A 26,827-nucleotide genomic window follows, 5' to 3' on the forward strand; every position below is an offset into this window, starting at 1 on the left:
TTCTGGATAAAACACAGGAAACTCCAGATTTTTATTTCTTTTTTGGAACAAAGTTATGTTTTTTTTAAAAATACATAGTTGCTACTGACAGACAAGACCACCCGTTTGCTGTCCCAGCCCCCCTCAGCTGGAAGAATTTAGAAACCCACGTCTGCTTCTTCAACCCTCTTGAGCGTTCATCATCTACAGCACTTTTATTTACAAAATTACACAAAAGCCAAAAAAATCTAGCCCTTCGTTTGAAGAGACTTTTTTTTTTTCCAAAATAATTTAAAACAAAAAAACATTATTGCAGTATTCTACAAGGTTATTGTTACATGATGCAAAAGCACCACTTTGATGTACAGATTTCAGTGCAATTTTTTTTTTCACATGTGCCCTCAAAACAAGGGACATAAAGTTTGCTTTAAGTGTGTCGCATATCAAAACCCTCACATTTCCTTCGGCAACATGCCAGCTCAACACCACTTTTGAACTTTTATATGGTTATAAACGGTGGGTTTCTTTACATTATACATTGATATATGTACACGGTACTGCATTACATATTGTGAGACCGAGAAAAGGACAACAAACCCTAAAAATTAGATTTTTTTTTTGAAAACATCCTGTTGCACAGCATTATTTGTTTCATTCTGGGACGAAACCACTTTATTTTTGCCGTCTCCAAATTTTTTTAATTTATTCTTAGCCATAATGAGTCTCTCTGGCTATCAAAAAGTAAAATAAGCCCCCCAAAAAAACTGGAACATAATGTTATAAAAAGGTCCAGTAGTTTACTTTTTCAATATCTCATCCCATATTGGAGCTGAAGATCTTAAAGTCTGGAAAAACAAAACTGATTTGACAGGTTCAAGATGTTAGTTTCACTACAAAACCCAAGTCTGGCAAAAGGACTAATCTGTGGAGAGTATTCATGTCATAATAATACTTCTGCTTAATGCTCAATATTTTATACTGACGTCATCAGTCAGTCTTCCCACCGGAACCCCCACCTGTACGTTTAACCGAAAACCAAAAGTGAAGATCCTTTGAGCACCCCTCAGGATCCATGGTTAGGGGGGTGCTGGAGGTCCTGCCCTGAAAAAATTGGGTGTAGAAGCGGGTGGAGCTGGAGAGCCGCCGCGGCAGCAGCCTGGGAGGGGCGAGGTGCGAAGAGCGCAGGATAAAGGGCCGCGTGTGGAACATGGTGGAGCGCCAGAGGGGTGTGGTGAAGTGCGGAGGCGGGAATAATGTGGATGGGTTGACCAGAAAGGAAGGCCGTGTGGTGTGTGGGAATCAAACCCGCGTGTCCCAGAGAATGCCCCAAAGAGTGACTGAGCGAATGACCCAGAGGAGACAGGGAGATGGGGGTAAGGTGGTGCTGGGGAATGTGATGAACCTGGGCCAGCTGGGCGTGTGCAGGATGATGGTGGTGTGCGTGCGCCGGGTGGAGGCCCATCGCCGCGGCGGTAGCTGCGTGATGCTGCAGAATGGCGTGTTGGACTGTGGCGATGGATGTGCCGGACGCTACAGACACAGCCGGCTGTTGAATGTGTATCTGCTGGAGCGTTGGTGGAGGGGGGGCGGGCGCCAAATTGGCAGCTGCGGCGGCGGCTGCGGCGGCGGCTGCTGCGGCAGAGGGAAAGGCTTTGACCTGTTTGGCCAAAAGCTGCTGCTGAATGTGCTGCTGTGCCGCCTGCTGCAGCTTGCTGTACTTCTCCATCTCCTCGGGCGTGAACGTGATGGGCTGACTCTCCAAAGGAGCCAGCCCGTCCTCCTCCGCCTCCATCCCATCTTCTTCCAAATTGGGAGGCGGGTAAGCGGGGTAGGCGTGCATTGGGGGCTGCTGTTGCTGCTGCATCTCGGGCATCATGGACTCCATTACGGGGTTCTGGGACGGGTCCTGTCCGGGTTCTAGCTGGTACTGGGGCATCATTATGGAAGAATCCTGCTCATACAACGGCCGGTTTTCTTGGTGGACTTGATCCTCTGGGGTGGGGAGCTGCTGTGTCTCCTCTTGTGTGACTGTAGTCTGTGGCATCTCTTCCACCTTCTGCACGGGTGGAGCTGGAGGTGGTGGTGGGGGAGGAAACTCTCTGATGGGCTCTACCAGGATGACCTCTTTCTCATCCGAGCCTTTTCCCAGTCCATATTTGTCTCCATCATCAGGTCTGGTCAGGGGAATTATAGGTTTCTTCCCCGCCAGCAGTTTGCCGTATAGTGGCAACATGGCTTTGCTTCCCAGGGTTGGGGGTAGTTTTGGACCAAAATAGCCCTGCGGTGGATCCTTGATCTTAATCCCAGATTTTGTTCCTGAGGAAGAATCATCGGAACTTTTCTTGGACTGAACTTTTTCCAGCAGCTGCCGTGCAGTAAGACTGTTTTTCTGCTCCCCTGCATCCCGGGATGGCCCAGACCGCAGTGCCTGCGAGCTGGAGGGGTTCCGGCTGAGGCCTCGTGACGACGATGTCCTCGGAGACTGGGAGCGGTAGATGCAAGAGCGGTTGAAGTCTCTGCGAGCGGTGTCACTGTCCCCCCGGTCTCTGGTGCTTCGCCGGTGAGGGGAGCCTTTGTTTGAACTGGAAGAGCGGCTAGCAGAGCTGCGACTTCGGCTGTAGCTCCGCCTGTAAGACCTCGCACTGGTGCTGCGGCTCCAGCTGCTGGAACTTCGCGAGCTGCTTCGCCGGTGTCGTCTGTGCCTTTTCCGGCGGCTGTAGCTGCGCGATCGTGAGCGGGAGTCTTCCGAGGAGGAGGAGGAGTACTCGCGTCTTCGTGATCGCCTGCGGCTCCCCCTGTGCTCGTACTCAGAGTCTGACGACCGTTTGGAGCGCCTTCGCCTGTGGCCTTCTGTGCTGTAGTCACTGTAGCTGTCCGAGTAGCTGCGGCTGCGGTGGCTGTAGGCGCTGCTTCCTGCAGAGGAACGCTCAGAGCTGCTCGAGTAGGAGCGACTCCGGGATGCTTGACCACGGTGATGGCGTCGACTGCTGCCCCGCCTTTCCCCTCGTCTGGAAGAGCGGCTGCAGGACCTCTTGGATTCTTCGCTGTGGTGTCGTCGCTGTTCCCGTGGGCTTAGCCTGCGGTGCCGTGAGCGCTGGGTATTGGAGCTGCCCTCTTCTTCACTCTCACTGCTGGGGGGTCTACCATGACCGGGGCTCTTGCGAGCAGAGGTGGAGCATGAGGCACTCTGAGAAGCACTGGGGTCGTTCTTGTGTCTCTTTGAGCCACTGTGCTCCTCTGAGGAGTTGCTCTTCTCACAACTTTTTCCCGCTCCTCCGTCCTCCGCTCCAGGCTTGGCAGGCACTTCCTTGGCGGGACGTTTTCTCTTTCCCAGTTCCACTCCTCCAGTTTCTTTCGCTCCTGTTGTTGACTGAATGGAGGAAGCCACAGCTTTATCTTCAGATTTTGCTTTCACGTTCTCTTTTTCATCACCAGCAGTTTCCTCTTGATCTGGATTCTTGTTTTTGCTCTTCTTCCGTTTGTGTTTTTTCTTCTTCTTGGGCTTTTCCTGAGTCACCTCAGTTTCGCCCTCAGCTTCCTCTCCTGGAGCTTTGTCTTTCCCTTTTCGTTTTGAATGCTTTGCAGACTTCTTGTGCTTTTTCTTCTTCTTTTTTTTCTTTGCACTACCACCGGCAGTTGTGGGCTTTTGCTCGCCGCTTTCCGACGGGCCGGGATCTCCTTTTGCCACCGGTTTGTCCGCATCAGCGCTCATCCCAGGGTTAGCCGCTGCGTCAGCTTCAGCTGCTGCGGCACTTCCCTCTTGCCTCTTGTTTCCCGCCTCTTCACCAGACTTTGGGGGCTTGACCGCTTTCCCACCGTGCATCCTTTTGTTTCTCGACAGTTTGAAATCAAAATAGAGCGGGTTACAACTGTAAGACAGGGAGGGTTGAGCTGCGGTGAATTCTAGCAGCTCCGTCGGCCACTGAAGGGTGGTGCTTTCATCTTTACTCAGGACAGGGAAGAAAGGACCGGTGGGGATTTTTGGACCAGTGTTTAAATTCGTTTTATCAGCCGTGACCGCTTCTTCGCCTTTCTGGGTAGAAGCGGTCACGGCTGAAGTTGTTGCAGTTGGAGTTGTGTCTACTGCACACATAGAGGCTTCTTCTTCTGTTTTCACCTTGGGTGATGCAGGAGCTGGTTCCGGCTCAGTAGTTAAAGCGTCATTTCCTTGCTCTTTGTTGTCTTCACGCTCTGCAGTGTTAGACTCCTTCGGGTCTGAACTTTTTTCACAGTTTTTCTCCTCTAGCATCTCTTGACCATCGTCTTCCTCGTCCTCTTTGCTGTGATTCTGATCAGAAGCCTTCATGAACAGCAAAAACTGAAAGTGTGGTTTTACTCTGCAATGGGCAGGAGGTACATAATGGTAGTATTGCGGCTCCTGTCCAGTATATCCTTCCTCTTTTTTCATCATCATCTTCAATTTGTTGAGCGTGGAGGCCAGTGAGCCTCCGTTATCAGGTTGCTGCATATCGTCAACCCCAGTTGCACCATCTCCCTCTCCTCCCTCTCCTCCGGATCCTTCTTTTTGGCTGTCCGTGCTGCACCCTGAGGTTTCTTCTTGTCCCACAGCCTTATCTCCCTCCTGGATCTCCTCTCCCTCTGGAACCTCCTCACAGGGATCAGTGAAAACGGCAGCAGCCGTCTCCAACTTCACTGGGGCTTTCTTGGCAAAAGAGAATGACACGCCCAATTTGGAGGAGCCACTGGGGGTTGGAGACAAGGAGGTGGTTCTCCCCAGAGAAAAACTAATAGCAGGGCCTGGTTTTGGAGAGGACTGACCCGTTTTTTCTAACGGTGCTGCCTCCAGAATAGCATCAGTCAAAACAGGGGTTTCAACTGCCATGTTATCGCCATCTTCTAACTTCTCTCCATCGACGGCCACTGTGGTTGTTTTGAACATTGGTCCACTTCCTGGAGTCCTGCAACACAAAAGCAAACAGGATGCCATTGATTATGAAGAACAGTTGGTTTGCTTGTTGTGTTTTAGCATTTTTTGACAACAGAATTGTCAAAAATGTTTACAGGGATACTAATAAACAAGTGTGTGACTTCTGAATAACCACCAGTTTAAAACTTTTTTTTAATGTAGGCATTGATATGTTGTTCCACAAGGTGTGATTTTTCTGCTACTCACTGAAAAAACAGATATTTGTGGATGCTCAAAGACAATAGGAAGCTGTTTTAATAAATGTCACTTTTTTTAGATACAGTGATTGTGCATCCATTTGTCCAAAAACAATCTTAATAATATTCCCTCTGCTCTTGAGCGTCCAAATCACATGACCTATTTTAAAGGCTGTCCATTTTAAGTGGTTTATTTTTATAGGTAGGGGCTTCAAACTATGTACCAATTGTAGTTTTAGTTGTGTTTTACTTAGGTGTAATTTAAAAAGATTTCTTTCTGCATGTTTCCCGTCACATAACTGACCTGATGCGCATTTGTTTCAGGAAATCACAGAGCTGACGACGCTTGTGAGCCAAAAGTGTGAAATCTCCCTTTATAACATTTAGTTAAAAAGTCACTACACAAACCAATCAATACATTTCACGCTGTTGACTGATTGTGCAACTTTAAAGCATTTGAACAAGGCAGGAGAGGTAGCAGTGAAATGTTTTACAAGTAGAAGAATTGGAGAAATTTGAGTGTTTAGTGAATAGTTAGATGATGTGAGATGAGCAGAGCCACACCAGGACTTCATGGTGAAGAGGGTGGATCAGCTTTGTGGTGTTTCCACAGAGCAGCAAGGCTGGTCACACTCTTGTAACCATTCTCCCAAAAGATGACAAAAACTCCTACAAAGGAAGACAGAAGTGCAAATGCTGCCCCCAGGTGGACAAAATGTGGAAATGTCCGAGCTGTGTGTGTGCAACTGGACAAACGGTTTTTGGCACAATTCATTTGTGTGGGTTCTTATTGTGAATATTATTATTATTGTAAAAAAGAAAACTCCCTTAAGTATCCCTGCATTTTTATGTAAAAGCCGTCAAATTTGTACATAGCTTTGTTGTTCACCCAAATTCTGAACATGTTAGTGCTGTGGTCAGGTGTGTTCAGTTGAATTTTTGTTTTCCAAGAAAGCTATAAATGGTTTGTGTCTTTATTTTGTTTTAAAGCTAGTTTTAGGACACTGGCTGCATTTTACAAGGCACATATTAGATTTGTTGCTTGCAAAATTTCAGCATAGTATTTTATAAAGTTGCCCTAAAACTATGCTGAACTATGTGGAATTTTGGTTACAATCTAGCTTTTTAATATTATTCTTTTTTTGTTGCCTTTATGAATCAAGCAAGATAATGAAAAAATAATTGAAATATGTTTTTTTTAAATACTGTGTATGTTTAGTTTCTGTTTTGGATTTTTTGGTTTATAGGAGTTGCAATTTGTAAGTTATAAATTTTTTTTTGGAAAGTAAAAATGTAAAAACATTTTAAATAGAGGTTTGCTAAACATTCTGTGATTTTCACTGTAAAACCAACAAAAATGTTCTAACTCAGATTTAGTTTTTTTGCTTGATTTTAGCTTCAGTATGGCAAAACAACAAAATAGTTTTTTTTTTTCTTACAATTACATAAGTGAGGTTGAGACTTAAAAAAAATAATAAGATTCCAGTATAGCAAGGTAAATACTTTTGAGGTGTAGACATAATCGCAAAATTAAAAAAATAAAACAACAACAAAATAAAACAAAAACAGCCAACTAGACCCTGAACTCCTAAGGGTTAACACCCCTAGATTATGGTTATGTTTATGATTTGGGGGGTAAAAAGAGCCAAAAACAAAACAAACTGTCTTTGACAGTCACGTGATGAATCTACAAGAATTTTTTGAGCTGTTATTTTTGGTAAACAGACATCTTCAATCCCAAAAAGTATAACTTAGGAAAAAGGAAAATGCGAGTTTGATTCAAAAATGGATCACATCCTAAACAATCTTAGTTAAACCTTCCACAGGGGGCGACATCTTCCAAGTCCTGCTTTCTTCAATAAATATCAAAGCCAGCAGGCAGAGGGCACTCAAGGAGCAAAATCTCACCTGTTCTGCTTGTCCTGTTTTCTCTGCTCAGCCAGCTCATGCAGTCGCCGCAACATCTTTTCTTGCTTCTTTTCATCTTTCCGAGAACGAGACGATACATTACGAGCAAACTCTCTCTGTTTTAGCTCTTTCAGCCTCTGCAAGCATGAAAGCAACAGAGGAGTTAGAATCAGTCCGTCTGTATCAAGTTCCTTCATGTGTCGATATCATAACGGATCTGCATTATTCTGTTCTGGGTACCTGCTTGTGCGCGTGATCATAGGAGTTGATGTGGTTGTCAAATTCCTGGTGTTTGGTGTACTGCTTGTCACAAAGCTCACAGTAGAAGTTTGCTCTCAAATCTTCCAGAGCCTTTGCAATGGCTTTCTCCTTTTCCACTTGGTCCTAATATTGGTGAGGAGCAAAATATGAATACAGACACATTTCTACGAGAACACTGTGACTCCATAAGCTGAGGAGTCGCACTTTGTATTTCTGCCGCAGTTCCTCCGTGTCCTCTTTTTCCACTTCAAGCACTCTCCTCTTCTCTGTGGCATCTTCTGCATAGTCCAACTACAACAACAAACACAGCAACTTCAGCTCTGGAAATAAATAAAACCCTTCATCAGACAACAAAGGCAGCTGACACTACTTTATCTGCCAACCAACAAAAATATCTATTTAGGTATGTTGTAATGATAACCGAATAATTTTTTCATTTTTATATTTTCCTAAATCAAACCACTAAGGTTGGATACGGAGAATCCACTTCAATTCCTAGATCTATTTTCAGTTTTCTGTCATTTTGTGTTTCACTATGTTGGGTGTGGAGAGTCAGGAGGCTGAAGAGTGTATTTTATATACTTTTTTTTAATGGTTTTAGGCATGTAAAGCACTTTGCCTTGAGGAGTGCTTTATAAATAAAATTTGGTTTGATTTGATTACATGCTACTGCCGCCACACACAAATATAAAGTATAGAAATTATGAGGTTGTGACCATAAAAAACAAGGTCAATAAGACAACAAGGATGAAAATAATGTGTTCTATAGGTTTATTTCGCTTAAAGACCCATTCTGATTTTGCAACTGTTTTTTTTTTTTGGTCTGCTCCTGATTCCGAATTATTTGAATACAAAAATTCTCAGAAGGGAAATTGTGAGCTGAATTTTCTTAATTAATGTCTAAGATCATCAGAAAAGTGCCACAAAATGTTAGAACTACAATTTTCATCAGAGAGGGTCTTTGACCCTTTACTTCAGCAACTTACTAGAGCTTTGTTAAACATACAGATGTTCTATGCACACATCTTAATGATTATCCTTCTTTACAGTCGCTGTCATTAAAACCCAACATAAACACAAACAAACCAAATGAGCCTTTTACCTCCATCTCCATCCGTCCCATTCCCATGACATCATATTTAACAATAATGGGTACAGGGTCAGTGCGTCCTGATGGAGAAACAGACAGAAAGAGGAGTAGTTGAGTTTCTTAAACTCTGGTGGAGGAAAAACTCGGAGGCAGCCTGTTTTTTTTTTTAGAGCATAGGGTGCTGGGGTTAGAGAATTTGCCTTTGAGTGCAGAGACCAGAAAGCTACAGTGAATCAAACACCAGCCATTCTCACAGCTTACTTTCGTCACCAACTATGAAACTTAAGACTTTATTTGACATGGCTGCTTCAGCTGCATTTGGGATGACTTACGTCAGAAACAGATTATTTTAAATCAGAGTGGACAAAATGAAGACAAGGCTTTCGGTACTGTTCACCTGTGCATAAAGTAGAAAATTAGGAGCAATAATAAAAAAAGCTTAACGTAAGTTTGTTTTAGTGCGTTTAGTGCTGCAGTTCCACCCACACATCGCCCTCAGTTCCGTCACTGATGCAGGCCTGTAAAACCTGAAAACCAGGTTTATGTAGGATGCAGCAATCGGAGGAAGTGAGTGTTGTTTGTTGTGTGTGGAGAGATAACAACAAGCCTGCCATGTCCTTGATGAGGGAACCAGAGCCCTGTAGTTCTATCAAAGGCTTGTTGCATCATGTCTCTGAACTGTCCGCTTACTGCCCAAACGTTACAAGCCGCTCACTGTCCCCAGGTCAAGATTTCAGAGATTGTTTTCAAGTCTGTTATGCAAGCTGTGAAAAGAGCTAGACCAGAAAGAAATTAACAGGAGAAAAAATAGGTACAAAAAAATAAACACCAGTAAAAACAAATAATATAGAGATAAAAAACATGACTACTTGATTGAAACAGAACTGCTTATTCCACTCATAATCAGCCAAACAAAGCAGAGATAGAGAGAAAAAAAAAAAGACACAAGCACTGAACTACAGCAAAATGACGTCACAGGCCAGGTGTCGCCATGGTGACTGTGCGAAGGATGAGGATACTTACCTGGTATAACATGGATATGAGTAGGTGGGAAAGGAAGGAGGGGGCACACGGACATATAGAAAAGCAAGGGAATCTCAAAAGAAAAAGGCATAAAAAGAATTTGGGCTAGTCTGCTGCTCCTGATGCCAGCCACAAACAGCAACCGATCTTACTGGTAGTGATCATCAATTTAGTTTGGTTTCAGTTTTTTTCCTTCACTCTACCCCCCCTATATTTTAAAATAAGTTCTCATTTTTATTAAATCATTGTATACCATTGGGCATATGGAAACCCCAAAATCTACAATTTTAGGTTCAGTTTTGGCAACCATAATCTTTTTCATCAATTTTGGCTAATATTTACCTTAGAGGAGTAGTTTATATCATAATAATTTAAAATAAGGTAAAGTAATTTCTAAAAAATAAAAAGAGAAAAGGACAGTGGCTATGTCTTTTAAGGTTCATGCTTAAATATTAATCTATTGAAATAAAGAGTGCAGATGCTTCCAGGCAGCTGTTAATAATCATTGATCACTCCAATGCTTTCCTTCATATATTTAGTCATCACAGCCCAATGACGTATTAATTCTGAAATCATAGATGTATGGACATTATAACATGTACTGGCCTGCCTGGGCGTTCAGATCCAATGCAGTGTCTGTCGGCTTCATGCCTAATAACTTGTTTTGATTGTCTATTTATAGATGCTCTTACTTAACCGACAGAGTGAGACGAAAGGGCCGTTTGTGTGATTTTTAAAGATCACAAGACTACTGAGAGTCTACTGATAGACTTGTTGGTTCACGCTCTTTCCCTGACATGAAAAGAGAAGTGAAACCATAAACGGTTTTGCCTGCAAGCCAGCCACTGCAGTGATCTGTCTGAATGGAGTCACAAGCAAGGCCCAGAATTAAAGATTCATAGACATGTACAGTCATCCCAAACTAGCACCAGTCTTTAAACACAGTGACAATACTTCCACATTACCCATTCCAGTGGAAAACAAAGGGACCAGACAAAAACAATGTGCATCTAAATCACAAGGTGTGAATCACAAGGTTAAAAAAAACTGAAAACAAACAAAATGACAATATTCTAATAGTAATAAAGATGCATGGTAATATACAAGCAGCAGAATGAAGACTAATACAGAGATAATTGAAAGCCTATGTAGCATTGGTGCTCTGATGAGAGGAAAACGAAAACAATGGGAAAAATTAAAACAAACAGAAAAAACATTTCAATTGGGGGATAAAATAACATTTACCACTAAGTTTACCATCAGCACAACATGGGCAGGATCAAATCGCTGTAAAAAAGAAACACCAATTGGTTAAGCAGGAAGATTGAGGCACAAAAAGTAGGGAGGGTGGGATTGGGAGTGTGGCTGTGAGGTTTAGGGGTGTTCATTAGCAGAAGAACTTCCAAGTGATACCCCTTAACCCCACCCACCTCATCCCTTCTTTTAGGGCTAGGTGCTTACAGGGATTTCCTCTCACAACTCTCTCCAAACCACTTGTCCCAGTCCCCAGGCCTTCAATGTGGTATCTTCATGTATTCAATGAGCTCCTGGAAGAAAACTAAATCTACAGGCCTATTCCCAGCACACCAGTTGGGTAGAGCCAAAGTATGGCTATTTTGGTAAATGTGATCACTCTGGTGTCATCCCTGGGCACTGGCTCACCCTGCAGAGGTTTGCCAAGGCACTGGCTCCCTAAGTCATGAACAAGAAAGTGGAACCAATAGTAAACACCACTCTCTACTGTATTGGTGTATGTATATGCCATTTCTGAGCAATGGTGGAAAAAAACAGTTTATTAGTGGAAACGGGGACGGCGAGCAATCAACCTCCTGCTGTGTTTACGCCATGGCACAGCCCAACTGGTGTGCTATAAATAGGCCCCAAGTCTTTTCCACTAAAGGATCTTATAACTAGCAAGATAAGACATTTAAAGCTGCCACCGGTTCTGAATATGTACTTATTCATCGCCATCTGCAGTACACCATGCATATTCTGATAGTAACATTTCAGGGGGGTATTACTGAAATATGTCTGCACTGTATAAACTGAATGCTACAACGCATGGTAATCCTTAAATAAATAAATAAATTCAAAAACAACTCAGAAATTCTATTGTTCTGTAAAAGTAACAGCATATTTTAGACACACTTAGAAAATGATGAACCTGTTCCCCTTTTAATCATCTACATTGGATCCTTCCTTAACCGTACCACACAGTGGGAAAGCAGGGCTCTTGTAATGTGATGGTCAAGACTATCAAGTCCTTTTAGTGGAAAAGGAGCATACAGTAACGCAAACAGGATGTAATTTATGTATAAACCCAAAATCCCCGTCATATTCTAGGAAAGAAGAAGAAACTTTTCTTTGACAAATTAATGTTTTTGGTAGTTACTACTAATTAAGGGAATAACAGCAAAGTCTGATACTACATCTGTTTAGACATTATAAAACATGTATGTTTTATAAACATCCAGAATATAAAGCATACATAATCACGGTTAGCCTCAGAAGTTTTTAAAGGGATGACCACCATTTTCCCCCTCTGAACTTTTGGCCTTTCACCTACTGTTCAGCCCAGATAGAAAGTTTCCCCAAGTCTCTCGTTGCCTTTCTACACTAGAGCCGGCAACCTGGGGTGCGTCACACCCAGCAACAAGAGAACACATGACAAACAAAACAATGTACCCAAGGAAAGAGCCAGCAAGGTTTTGAGCAGTGCTTTGAGTTTATTTCAATTAGCTACAAAAGAGCAACTTACAAAAAAATAGAGCAGCAGCAGCAAGACTCAACTACTATTTAAAATGAACTTATCCCACAAATGTGATGGTTTAATGATCCACCTCCAACACTGCTGAAAACCCCTGCTAGGTAAAAGTCTAAGGCAGGCAGTAGTGCACCTCTGTGACAAACATGCTGAATAGGAGGAGCAATGAAACAGGGGGAGGATGGTAGCCTGTAACTGTGGGGAGAGACTTGGTGTGTAGAAGTGTGGAGAGGTTTCCCTGTAAGTTGACTCTGGCCCGGTAAGTAGCAGAGGCACACGCACGCACACCCGTCACAGTTCCACGTAATGTTCACACATACATGTACAAAATTTCACAGGTTTAGAGGTAGAAACAGGCAAACAGGCAGAGGGGGAAACTTGTCTACTTGGCAAGCCATTCAAAGTCTGAGCCGTGGTTACAGCCAGTCAGATTACCCAACATCAGCCACGGAAACTCAAAGAAGAAAAATCTAATACAGATGGCGATGATTATTCTAGGGAATGTGGTGAAATCATGACTTCCTAGATCTACCTTGATTTCAGATGGATCTTTACTCTCAAAGCACTTTACTTTTAAGCACACTGAAATAAAGGTTTAGTGATTATAAAGCAAAGAAGAGGAAGCTGACAGAGGCCATTAGCCTATGATACACTGTAATAGTAGTGTTACACTGAGGTCAACGGCAAAGTGGGAGAAAGAAATGACACCCACACAAGCATACTGTGACATACAGAAAGGAGTCAACAAACCTTACCTAAAAAGGGGCAAAAAAAGACAAAGAAGAATAAGAACAAAGTCAATACAAAAAAAAAGAAAAAAAATTAAAGGTGGGACAATATTTTAAGTAAATCATGTCCTTCCTGGCAAGGGAAGACAGCAAATCAGTTATTCCGCAGTTTGTTTGTTTTTTAAAAGATGGTGTAACAGAGATTGTAGGCTTCAAAAGGCATCCATTAATTACTAAAGAACAATGGGAAACAGTATGCTGAAGTCTCATTGGCCCAAAAAGACAAATACTTACATAACCACAGCAGTGGTGCCATAAAAAACACATAATCGGTCCCTACAATGGGTTTTCTCCCCACACCAAGTATGCATCCCTATTAGACCAATAAATTGCAATTCAATGGTTCAGCTAAATGAAAATAATGCTGTGTTGCTGTCCACACACTTGCAGGCCTGCCCAGAACAAAGCAGCTTACTGTCTATTCCGCTCTCTCACTATAGCCTCGTCAATTATACTTACAAGACAACACAGGGAACCAAATTTGGAGACAAGAATGAGAAAAACCTTCAACTGAAACAACACAAGTCAACTATCTTTTTCAACACTTTTGCAATGTTTGTGGAAGATTTTTATTTAGAATTTTGATGTGAATTTGAAATCACCATTAAATTGTAGTAAAAAAAAAATTGGTCTTCTTGGAAATTCAATAAATAAAACCTAAAACTGAATGTTAATTTTAAAAAACCCACAATTGAAAATACCTTTTCTTATAACTATACCTATTTTTGGCAACCAAGGCTAGGAATTACCACTAGCTCATGATACATGTACAATTTGTAGTACACTGTTCTATTTTCAATAATAATGCAAGCAGCTATTCTGTGATTACAGCACAATCACACCAAAATTGAATGGTATAAAAGCCCCAGTTTGTAGACTCTAGGCTTATACATGGCTAGAACACATTGTGGTTATTCTAGTTTAATAAGTTTTGCCATTATACAGCTGTTACTGTCAACCTTTTTTCCTTTAGAAATTAAATCAGGAAAAGATTTCTTCCCTTTTATCTGTAGTATTTTAAATAAACCACAATGAAGCAATACTAGAAGAGGTGATATTTTAGACCACCTTATTTTAAAAGCTGAAAGATATATGATGCAATATAAACACTTAACCATCTTGTAATAATAATTTGAAAATATTTAAAGTATTTTGAAGGACAAAAATCTCAACTGTTTTCTCAAAGTCATTTATGCTGTAAATATCTGAAGACAAATATTTATCAAGTGTTTAGCTGTACAGTTTCTAAATATTGTGGAGAAAGTAATGACCACTAACCCTAAAATATTTAATTAAAACTAACTGCTAATACTCATCAACCTGGCCCCTAACGCATTTATTGACAATGCTTTAAACTGCCATTTCCAGATAGAATACACAGGTGCTTGGAGCTATAGAAAGAAAAGTGCCAGACGTGAAGAAAATGAAGAAAGAGAGATCAGGGAAGTCAGCAAAGAAAAAAGGAATGGCTCTGTAGAAACATGCCAAGGCTCTGCACCACTGCTTCCAAGCCAATGATCCTTCAAGGCCTGAGCTAAAGGGAACTTAAAGTCAGCTTAAACCAACCCACGTTCTCAGCTACATTTAGAGCTCTGCCTCCACCTTACTAGGCTGTTTCACTGCAAAAAAATGCTGAATAAAGCTCAATAAGTTATAAAAGTAAATACACTGCAAAATAATGTTTCTGGACAACAAAGAAGGATCCCATATTTCATCCAATGTGCTTTTAAGTACATCCTACATAGAAAAATCCATAGCCAAAACATTCATTTAATATTGAGGTTTTCATTTATGGGTTTAAGTCTAATAGAATAGCCACATCTGAGTGAACAGGAGGAGGACAAAAACAGATATTAAGAATTTTTAAACAGCAGTTTTACCCAGCAACATGCAAGAGATGAGGTTGGACAAAGGGTGGGAGAAGACAAGGAAACTCACAACTTTAAAAATTGAAAAGAAAAAAAAAAGGAAAGAAAACTGACAGGAAATAATGGTTTTTTTGCTAACAGTCTACATTAAACATTGGTGTGTTTATCGTGTAGTGCTGAGCATGACCTTACCCTGCATGGTTTTGCCAAGGCCTTGCCCCAACTTCCAGCCATGTTTCTGGAGCAGCCGATGTCCAATGTTATCCTAGCAAAGAGAATAGAAGAAAAAAACCAAAAATATTCCAATAATAAGAAGAGCTATACCCCGTGGGAACGGGTGAAAAAACAAATCAAAATAAAAGCACTCAAATCACTCCATCATTATCAGCACAACCACCACCACCACCATCATCACCACTGCTATTATTGTCATCACCTACAGCATGTAACAGCGTGTTTTTCAATATAAAGGGTGTAAAGCCAGTTAGCAGAGTGAAATAAAAACTTGGAAACTTACATGACGGGTAAGATTTTGCTATAATAGAAAACTATGAAAGGACACAGCCAAAAAAAAAAACTATAAGATGTTCCCCAACATTTGGAGTGTTTTAAAAATACCTTTAAGGGTAAAAAAGGGGGAAAATAGGAATTTGAATTTTATGTTTTGAAAAAAGAAGCATACCAAGTTACATCCACTAAGTGAGAGGAGAACAGGGAAGGGGGACGGTAATATATGTATCGCACACATACATATATAATCTGCTAAAGAGTAAGATCTCAGTACACGAAAAGTGACACAGAACAGGTATGGAAATCTAGCAATAACAAAATTAAGACCAGAAACTCCAAGCTTGCTGTGATTCTAGAACCATGACAAGGGAGCACCACGAAACAAACAAAAAAAGCTGTGACAAGAAAACTGCAAAAAGGAAAAGACAGAAGTGGCACTAATGGGCCTTGAATTACCATTATAAGACCCATGGTGGACAGAAAAGACAGGAGTGATAAGACATGTGGAGGTGCAGATAAAAAGAGAGACGCATAGTGTGTTTGAAGCCTCATCAGGCTGCGTATGTTCTGTATACCCCCAGCATCTTTTGTTTATTGTCATCATCAACCGTCAGGCTCAAACATGTTTTGCACTTTCAATATCAAAACCAAAGTGTGGCATAAACATCTAATTTAATGCTCAAACCATTACCGTATAAAATCTAAAACTGTTGACGTCTTTGTTAAAGTTGTGATTGGTTTGGAGAAGCTTTAGAAGTTCCGTACATTTCTAAAGCTACATACTGCTGGCACTTCCTTGAATTAAAATTTGCATGAGTTAATGTTAGGTGTGCTTATTTTTGTCTTATGTTTTTTGCATATTAAAATATTAACTAAATGAAGAACAACATGATCGAGAATGTGATTAAGGTCAGGCAATATCTGCAACTACACATGACGGACTTTAATCACATCGTTGCTTGTGATGTGTATCAACCAAAGATGCTTTGAGGCATGCAAGAACATATATTGAGGCAAACAGGTATTTTTCAGTCCCAGGTTCTGCAAGTTGTTTCACTTAAAAAGATTAGGTCTTTAATGTTCAGTATAGGTACATTTCAACTTCACAGAATTTGAAAAAAGAATCCAGGAAATTACATTGTATGATTTTTAAATAATTTATTTGTATAATGGCGCAGTAAATAAGAATTTGGTCAATATAAGAAGTTAAACTAGATTGTCCCTGGACTACACAGACTTGCAACTCCCTCCACAGAGTCTCTCTTGGATTAAGGTGCAGAGACTGGCTAGGACACTCCAGAACCTTGAAATGCCTTTTATGGAGCCACACTTTAAATGGCAGGGCAATGTGTTTAGAATAATTGTCCAGCTGGTAGATCTAGAACGTTTCATCCCCAAGGCCATCATTGGTGGAAGGAGGCTTTTGCCCAAAATCTCACCATTTATTGCTTCTACATTCATCTTTCAGATCAGTCGTCCTGTGCCCTTTGCAGAAAGGCAGCTACAAAGCATGATATTTCCACCCCTATCCTGTTAAGTGGGTACGGTGTTCTTGTCCTGCAATTCAACATTCTTCCTCCCACAAACATAACGAGTGGCGTTTATAACAAAACGTTCCTTTTGGGTTTCATCTGACCACATGACTCTCTCACAATCGTCCTCTGGATCATCCAGATGGTCTCTAGTAAACTTAAGGCGGAATTTAACTACTTTAAGCAGGGGGCTCTTTGGAGCACTGCAGGATTTGAATCTATGACAACGTTGTGCGTTCCCAAAAGTAACTTTTGTTACTGTCGTTCAAGCTCTCTAAAGGTTGTTGACCCAGTCCCTTGTGTAGTTCTGAGCTTTTTCCTCACAATTCTTTGAATCATTTGTACCCCACATGTAGTTCCAAGTGGAGGAAGATAGAGATCTTGAATTCCTTCCATTTTCTAACAATTGATCTCTTCTCACCAAGCTGCTTGCTTATTATAGATTGTTCACTGAACAAGACTGGAATGAACCAATCCTGTGCCTGGTGTCCTTAGACAGCTCTTTGGTCTTGGTCACGGTGGAGATGTTTCAGTCAGACTGTTTGTGGGTGTGGACAGGTGTCTTTTCTACAGATAACCAGTTCACACAGGTGCCATTAATACAGGTAACAAGTAGAAGATAGAATTTATTTTTTATTTTCTGTCTTTCATAGTTAAAGTGTATTGATGATGAACATTAAAGACCTCTAATCTTTTTAGGTGGGACAACATACAGAGCTGGTGACTTCCACATACTTTTTGCTCTACTGTGTACAGGAATTGTTAGCACACTAAGGGCCAAAAATGTGCGGTCTGCAGCTTTTTATACCCTAATATGGGCCAGGAAAAAACAATCATCTGGTAATATGCACGACTGTCCCACTACTACATACTACAGTACAATTTCAAGCACAAATATACACTGATAGTTCCTTCCAAGTTGTGTTTTCTGTTGTAAAAGTAACTATTCCAAGCATGTCGAACATTCACTAGTGTTGCATTCTATCAAAAACATACAAACCAAACAAATAATACTTATGATCACAAAGAGACTAACATTAAATTTAAACAGAAAGTGAGGGGACTGGAACAAAACAGGGATAAAATAAAAACAGCATGCAGCTTTTTGTTAAAAGTTTTAACAAAAAGAGTCGTCGGTGTTAATAGCGCACTGTAGGTGGAACATACATAGAGGGTGGGTTGGAGGTGGAGAGCAGGGTCACGAAACTCCAACTGTGTTAGTCTCATGTGAATCAGGCACAGCGAGGAAGGTGATGGCTCAACAGGGCTCAATTAGTTCCTTTTTGACAAGAGGAGGTTGGGAAAACGAGCAGAACAGAGCAGGCTGAGCCATAATGAGGGTTGAGTTTTTGGGTAGTAGAAGTGAGCCGGGCTTGAATGGGTTAGAGCATGTGAAGGGAGTGCTAATCACAACACACAGCATACACTGCATCTCTGCCCTTAAGGTTGCACTGGAAATGTTTTTTCAAGTTTCAACATTTTTTTATAGAGAGCAAACTGCTGCCTGCTCAATATCATGGTAGATTGTGGTTGGTGTGCCTCATTGGTTAATGGTATATTTGATATACTGAATAAGACTGTAGTAGCAGTATTTATGCTCTACAAAATGTAAGTTACAATAATGATTACTATCCACTTTTTTCATACACCGTCTGGAATTTTTTTTTTTGATTAAGTAAGTTTACAACAACACTAAACCTACACATACTTTTTACGATAGAAGAGTAAAAGGAATGTCTGGTCATGCAATTTGCCTCAAACTAGTGTAAAAGTTTTGTAAAATATGAAAAAAAACAATACTCCTGCCATAAGCAGATATTGATCCTTAGCTTTACTGCGGTATGACAAAAAAATCCTTTTAGTAGTACAAATATTGTAGTTTAGTGGGCCCTTGAGTTGCCTACGGTAGAAAATAGATTTCTATCAAACTGGCCGCATATAAAAGTTTGTTTGGCTTCTTCATTTTTAAGTTCAATTTTTTCACACCACGGAAAAATTATAACAAAAAAAATAATTACTAAACCCATAGCACATAGAATATTCTAAAACAAAAATAAGAAAAACAGGTTGGATGAGGCAACAGCTTGCAATTGTGAACAATCAAGAGATTAGGTCAAAATGAGCCGTGTTAGAGGGCAGAGATGAGGTGCAGTCTAGGTGTTGAAAAACAGATGATTGCACCAAAAGAATAAGACAGACGGATGAAAGCAACGACGACGAGTCCAACAGCAGTGCAAGTGGAGTGAAGGCATTTCCATACGAACCTGGCTTTAAAATACTGGGCTGTCAAAAAAACAGTCACACGTAACACAACGTAAGAAACCAGCCAAACGCTTTCAACTGCAATTCTGCTAGCTTCTCTAGCTCTTACAAATACATATCTCTCTGCCTTTAAATGAACATAATACTACATACAAACAGAAAAGGTAGGCATTTCAATTAATCCACCAACGGACTGTTAATACAGAAGAAAGAAAATAAATATAACTGTTATAAAAACAAAAGTGACCTTTTAAAGGGATATGCAATGTGCTGTCCATCTGCACATTGCATGGCAAAAAATGTAGACAAAGGGGAGTGATATGCAGGGGACCCCATCTAGAGACCTCAGAACTTTAAGCTTTAATGTAAGTTATTGAGCCATTTTTATTGGTTGTTGTTTATAGCTGTTCAAAACTGTAAACAAAAAAATAGCCAGGGCAATGCTAACACTTGTTAGAGTAAATTAAGAAGTCTTTCTGTCACTTTCCTTGACCGATTCCACAGTCAGTATTCCGTAAAAAGAGACAGACACCACAGGGAGCTGCCACACACACCATGTGCAGAAAAATTCACATTAGATTATTTCTCAAATCTTTAATGTTTTTATTATTTAACTGATGTAAAACATTGAAGAAATCCAGTTTATTTAAAACAAATAATTAAAGAATCACACTTACCCAAATATTTTAATTACCAAATTCAAATGCTGTAAATTTAGCTAAATTATGTGAAGTAGTTTAGCTGAATGTTTAGGATTGTATATTTGTATTAGGCCTGCACAATATACCGCAAATTTATCGTTATCGCAAGATCAAGCTGTGCAATATGCATATCGCAAAACACAGCAAAAATTGCAATAAATGGTTACCTTAGATGTGCTAAAACAATCTTATGGCAGCTTAAATTATTTAACGAATCAAATAAATCCCTTTATGCATTTGACCAATCGGATAGACTCTTTAGCCCTTTTATGTTAGATGTTCCATCCTATGTCAACGAGGGTCATTTGGAGTACAATTCTTAAACTGTTGCAATAAAATGGGAATGATGTTTTTGGTTGTTTCCCTATTTGTTTATATACCGCAAATTATATCGTTATCGCAATATTAATCCCTCATATCGCATATCGCAAGTTTTCTTCATATTGTGCAGCCCTAATTTGTATTATATTTCTTAAACCAATGTACATACAATTCCCTTTGAAGCTAGATGTGGACCTCAAGGACTCTTTACCAACTAAATTATGTGCTCAATATAATAATTGCACTGTTATTCAAATATAATAAAAAAAACAGGTCAGGGAGTTAAAAGATTTATTGTTTGACGTTTAACTTCAGATTATAAGGCGATAGAAATCTAGCAAGACAAAGTGACACATGCAGTTATGTCCAGTAACTGCTGATTTATTTTGTAGTTTAATAATTTAGGCTACAAACTGCTGTATTAGGAATGGTATTAGGAACACACAAGTTTATCATGTAGCCCAATTTTATGTATGCGTTTCTTCTGTGGCTCTGAGGCCGCCCACTGCATATTGCTATGGAGAGGAGGGGGGGTAAAGGGAAGATGGAGAATGGTGGGATTAAGAGACGGGGGGGGGGGGGGGGGGGGGTCTTGAGGGGACAAGAAAGATGAGGGGAATGACTTTGAGGGAAATAAAACTGTTGTAGTGATTAAGACGAGTATTCAGAGATAACTGCACTGAATGCTAACAGGTTAATTAATACATGCAATGCAAAAACAGTGTTAGAAAAAAAAAATATCAAAAGACCAGAGAGAGGGAGACAAGGAGAGAAAAGAGATCCCAAAAGTACCACAGACCTCTAGCTGCCTATGAACCACACACAATAAATGGCAAGTGAGGGGCTCTGAGAAACTGGGCCTGAGCATTCACTAAAGGCAGTAAGATTAGTGGAAAACTACAGTTACAAGTTTACATTTGAAATTTGCCCCGTAGGAGGGAAATATTGTTCAATTGACAAAATTAAGATTATATTAATAGAATGTTTCCAATAGCATTTTAGATGTAATATGAATGATTAATGACACCAACTGAATTTCTTTTCATCCTCCAATGATTCAGAGAACACGTCGTCACATGTTTTCATTTTGTGTATGAACCAGATATTTATTCAATAAGAATTACATCTAAAAACTATATACAGCTTGTTGTGCAAACATGGAGCTTTTTAAATATGATACATTACCTTGAATGAGTTTGTAATACTGGAGAGTAGTTTTGCCCCAGCAATTTGTCTATATATGGGTAAAGAGCTATGTGATGCTGCAGCGCAGCCCTCAACCCCCTCCACAAATAATAGCGCAGGAGCAAAAGAGCCACTCAAGCCAGATGAGCAGGCCACCTCTTTTCTTGACTCCATTCCCACAACCCACACAAATTGAGGGCATGCTTTGAGGTGCAGCCAATACAAACTAAACTGTTAAAGGATGTTTACATTTCAATCACTAACACGGCTACAGGATTCGTGAGGAAAATAACAAAATAAATAGTAAAAACCAACTAAAAACTATGTGATAATTTTTTAAATTTTTATTTTTAGTCTCTTCAGAAGAGACGTAGCATTTGAGAGCCAAAAATCTGATGATTAAATGAACATTTAGCATCTCGCTGGCTGACAGCACTGGTTCACAAAGCATATTCAAGTGGCTGTGAGAAGTTTTGAAATTGGGTTGAGGACAGAAGAGTTTGGGCCTGCTCACCACAATGCTTCAGAGACAAAAGGGGGATAAACAGAGAGAAAGAGAGACAGGGAGAAGATGGCTGCCTGCACTATTATCGATATGCCTCTTCAGCGAAAAATGCAGTCCCAGTTGCACAAGCACCATGCCAGCACAGAATGACAGAGGGTACTGTACACCGAATCACTGTGTAGTAGGTAGGGAGCAAGAAATGGAGGTAGAGGGACAGAACAGATGGAAAGTGTGACAGTAGTAAAGCAGAAAAAAGTGGTGAAGTAGAGAGAGATAGAGAGAAAAAAGAGAAGCGTTACAAGAACCCTAAAGATAGGAGTAAGGAAGCAGAGCGTGCAAATACAAACCGGGTAATTGCTGCTTAGCTAATAGGGCCAATTCGCTGCAGGAGAGAAATGTCGAACACCCCAAGTTGTGTACAATAAGATATCTGTCCTATAGATAAAAACACTTAACACTAACACAAAAAATGCTCAAGCTACATATTTTAGATACACACTCATTCAAACACAAAAGACACACACCCTTTAATGTGGACTCTCTTGTTTTCCTGAACCTATATGAGTACTTTATTTTGAAAAAGAAAATCCTCTGACATCACTATAGCGCAAACATTGTTTTACTTTATTTTGGCTCTTTTACTGTCAATTAACATTTTACATTAAGTTTTTATTTAAGTGTATTTTATTGGACCCTATCTAAGAAATAATCTCATGACGTACATTACAAAGTTACGCTTTTTTAAATAACCGAAAACATTGAAAAGTGATTTATAGTAACTTTTATCAACAATAACAGCGCTTTGTCCACTCCTTTCTAATAGGATCACTCGTTCTAGTAGACCTAAAACCTAGCAATGACAGTGAGACTGTTACTTCTAATCTAATCTAAAACTTTACATTTTACATAAAACAAATCATCTTCAATTTACATCATTTTATATATCACACCATAAATGGAACAGGAACAGGACACAGGGGTTAAGAGGGACTTAAAAAAATATCAATGGAAATAAAATAAACAAAGGACTCTACAGATTAGGTGGCATTTGTGTAAGAAAACACTGGATGCTTCTACACAGACAGTAATGGATTAAAAAGGTGTGGTACTTGTTTTTTTCCTTGACCAATCATATCCACTCTCACAGCAGGTCCAACTTTGCGGGATAACAAGTAGAAACTTACCGATTCAATTGGTTTGTCCAGGGACGCCTGCTCCAGCTCCAACTGACCCTCCTCATACTGGTCAAAGTGATTTCCGCCCTGTGGAGAAGAAATTCGTTTAAAGATACATTTTTTAAACCAAAGAGTAAAATACAAGACAAAGATTATTGGGATTTAGTTGAACTACCATTGCATTTAATAGAATGACATGAATTTAGTCTTTAAAAAAAGTTCTAATGATAAAATGCAACAAATAAATTTAAATTCTTGCTATAAATATTCCTAATATAATATACTAAATTACCACAAATTAAAGCAAATTTACTGCTACACATTAGTCACAGTTAAAGTACTTTGGAACTTTTGCACATTTTACTCCTTGAGCATGAGCTGAATTAAATCCATCATATTTGGTACTTTTAATGTTGCACAATATAATGTTGGCTTTATTGTGAGCCTTCGTAGTATCTTTTTCTCAGTAATACTCAGGTATAAATAAAACAAGAAAGGCTACACAGAAATACATACCACCTTCATTCCATCATGAGGGGAAATGGCAAAGCTATTCTAGTATAGCGAAATGATGCTCTGCCAATAAAACTCATTTTACATTAAACTAAACTGCATTTTCATCAGTACAACCAGGGATTGTGTGTAAAAGTTTTGGTTTTTAACAAAGCATTAATTTATTGCCAATCAATAGCTCTTGGTCTTCTACTTCATGTCTTCCTCTATCAGCCTTTTCTGTTCAGAACCCTTAATGCTCTCAGTAATGCTTTGCTCTCACCACAATGACTTTATTTTTATGCAGCTGGTTTCTTCATCAGCCTGAATCCAATACTACTATATGACAGCAATCTCCACTCTTAGAAAAACTGTAAAAGCAAATAATTGTTTGTGGCAAGTCAATTGAGGGATCTGCATCCACCCCTTCTCAGAAGAAAGACCGTCCCTGCTGTTCCAATAACTGTCAAGATTGATGAGAGAACTTACAAATCCCTTCAAAGTAATTGTTCTTTTTAACTGGCAACCTAAATCAAATAAGAAAGAGTAAGCCTATGGGCTGGTTGTGCGGTAAATATTAAGCATACTAGCTACAGGAATTTCTTAGGCCATGTTGCTTGGCAGCTGGCTTTATTCCATGGAGTCAGGGAGAAACTTCTGAATACAGAGCAAATGAATGCCTTCACAGCAGATCTCACACAGAGCTTCACTGTGCTGTGTCCGGCCTACCCTAGACAGAATCATTCAGAACACGCAGCAAAGCCCTTCACACTGACAACACAGTTAAAAACAGAGTTTAGCAGTGAGTGCAGTGCACTAAACTAAAAAAACAGAGAGGAAAAAACACAACAATATAACATTTTTACATAGTTTATGGTTGTAAAGAATTCTATTGCATGTGAATATACTGCTAAAATTTTTGCACCCTCAAAATCTTGTTAGAAATGAAACTGACTGTAAAGGAAGATAAAATAAGTCTAACATGTTTTCCTCTTGTGGTCATTTTAGCCACAAGACAAATTTGACCAATCAAAACTTGAAGATAAAGACTAACAAAAAAGATTTTATCTTTTGCTTGGTACTCTGAGAGCTGATAATCACTTGACACTACATTGTGTCAAGTAAAGGTCCTCAGAATTTATACACTTTTCCTAGATCAAATACAAATTACTTTTGCTGCAAACAATCATATCTCTGGCTAGATTAATAAATGAAGTTCAACTCTCATCTTTTCTTTTTTAAATTATATCCTTTTTAGGCTCCCAACCCCCTCAAAAAAAAAAATCCCCACCATTAATCTTGAAAATCCCCAAACAAAACTTGGTTTAAAATTTAAATATTTTTGAGAAACGTGTTATCTCTGCGACATTTGTGTGCTTTTTATCATATAAAATGGTCAGATGAAAGATACTAAATACAAACAATTCCCCAGAACTGACTAATACTTAGATTACAGCATACCGCTCTTTAAAATTGTTTTTAAAATTGCACGAATGCCTATATGAAAAGGAACGAAATTTAGCTGTGCAGTAAATTACCCCAGAATTTTGAATGACCCATTTTTCTATGTAATGACTGTAACTCCGAGTGTCAAGAAAATTCTAATGGAAACATTTATGCGGGGTAAATGATATGCTAAAATGTACTTGTTATACTGTAAAAATCTCCTATTCTTAAAACCAGTCAGTCTGGTTTACAGTATTGATACAAAGTCGGTATGGAGTATTATAACGCAATATCAAAAGCTGTTTTAAAAGCAACCATGTACACTAAAATAAAGATTCAAAGGAAGAAGATCCAGTATGAGAATATTATACTAACAATTACAGACATTAAATGTTCTATTTTAGCCAAGCATTGTTGTGCTGCTGACTCCTGGGTGTGGTCACAGATAAGCTGCCGAAACTCCTGAAACCTACAACTCAGCCTTTCTTGTTTTTCGTTTAAAACATGCTGACAAAATGTCTTTTTAAGAAAAGAAGAACAGATGCAGCTTAAAGAATCAGGAGAGACTTCAAGCTTAAGCGGAAAAGAGACTATTCACAGCTGGACCAATATTGAAGAGAAAAACAAGTTTCAAACAAAAACAAAACAGTGGCCAAACTACATATTACAGGGTCTTTAATATAAGACAAAACCGATTACGTTACTCTAAAATTATTAATAAGAATCAAACTACAATAGACAAATTGGAACATCAGACAATCAATCACATTACCATAAACAAATAATGCTCAAAATCTGTTGTTTTATGTTGAAAACCTACACTCCGCGTGATTTAATGTACAACGAATTACAAAGTAAACCGCGCGTGCAATAAACTACTAAAGTGGCAGTTTATATACGAGTCCAAAAATATGGCAATCAATGGCCATTGGTGTTGCAACTGTCCAGACCAGTGTGCGTACAGGCTAACTGTGTCTGTGCTAGCTAACAAAATACGGCTAGCTTATGTCGATAAACAACCACAATTTCCAAGGTCAGAAACGCCACAGTGGACTTCCAATACCTCGACAATAATTTAATAGGTACAGTTGTAAAATTAGGCAACGCGTTTGCTCACTCAAATGAAATTTTTATCACGTAATTTAGAAACATTAGGGGGAAGTTATTATCGAAAGAGCCGCAGTGCACAAGGATTAGCTATGCTAGCATGTGTTGCTAATGTGCTACATTCAGACCGAAATACACGTACGTGTTTACAAATAACGCAAATTTTCAGACGTTATACTCCTGAATCGGTGGAGTGATATTTCTTGAAGGTCGTTTGACACAAATTACCTGAAAATCACGCTCTTCGTTAAACCTAGAAAACCTGTCGGCCATTTTCTGAGCGCAGCAGCAGCAGCACCAGCTTGGGCTCCTCGCTCAGACTGTGTCCGATGAGCGCGTGAGACGCTGAGGATGCTCGCCTCGTGAACGACTCCCACTGTGGAGCGGTGACCTCCGCTGTCATCCAGCAACACAACGTGGAAAAGTTGGAAAACTGTGCCTGGAAAACTATAATCAACACATTTTGATAAATAAAATAAAATAAAAACTTTCATAACTGAGCAGATAAATGACCTTGTTCCATTAAAAAAATCATACAAATTTGTATTGTGTAAAATAAACTGATAGCAATGCTCTTTGGCAACAAATCTAATAATCTTTGAACACCTCTCAATTAATATTTAAAATTATGTCACATTTGTAAGGGATAAGTGCAACATAGTTGATTATAGTGTTGCCTAAAAAACTGGCTAACTTTATCTTCCAAACCCGCTTAGCAAAAAGTAGTTCTCTTGAAGTTTATTTTGACAAGTACACTAAATCTGAACAATTTAAGTTTACAATATG

At 39.7% G+C, this 26,827-nt stretch overlaps 1 protein-coding gene across 7 annotated transcripts; it reads right to left on the reverse strand.

Moving 5' to 3' along the window:
* Positions 1–26,398, reverse strand: gpatch8 (G-patch domain containing 8). Of its 7 annotated transcripts, none has more exons than XM_020705179.2 (11): positions 26,270–26,312; positions 23,006–23,083; positions 22,169–22,203; positions 19,112–19,130; positions 14,998–15,070; positions 10,631–10,672; positions 8,375–8,442; positions 7,477–7,563; positions 7,252–7,395; positions 7,012–7,148; positions 1–4,898 (listed from the first exon to the last, which is right to left on the reverse strand). In XM_020705179.2, the coding sequence occupies exons 7-11, from the start codon at positions 8,399–8,401 to the stop codon at positions 1,043–1,045; spliced, it is 4,251 nt and encodes a 1,416-aa protein (XP_020560838.1). In that variant the 5' UTR covers positions 8,402–8,442; positions 10,631–10,672; positions 14,998–15,070; positions 19,112–19,130; positions 22,169–22,203; positions 23,006–23,083; positions 26,270–26,312; the 3' UTR covers positions 1–1,042. The 7 variants fall into 7 exon arrangements, with proteins under 7 accessions (XP_020560838.1, XP_020560839.1, XP_020560835.1 ...); XM_020705180.2 differs by having other exon boundaries at positions 10,631–12,904; XM_020705176.2 differs by lacking the exon at positions 10,631–10,672 and having other exon boundaries at positions 26,270–26,313.
* Positions 26,399–26,827: the final 429 nt, after the last annotated feature.

This window comes from Oryzias latipes, chromosome 8 (genome assembly GCF_002234675.1).
Source record: "Oryzias latipes chromosome 8, ASM223467v1".
NCBI lineage: Eukaryota > Metazoa > Chordata > Actinopteri > Beloniformes > Adrianichthyidae > Oryzias > Oryzias latipes.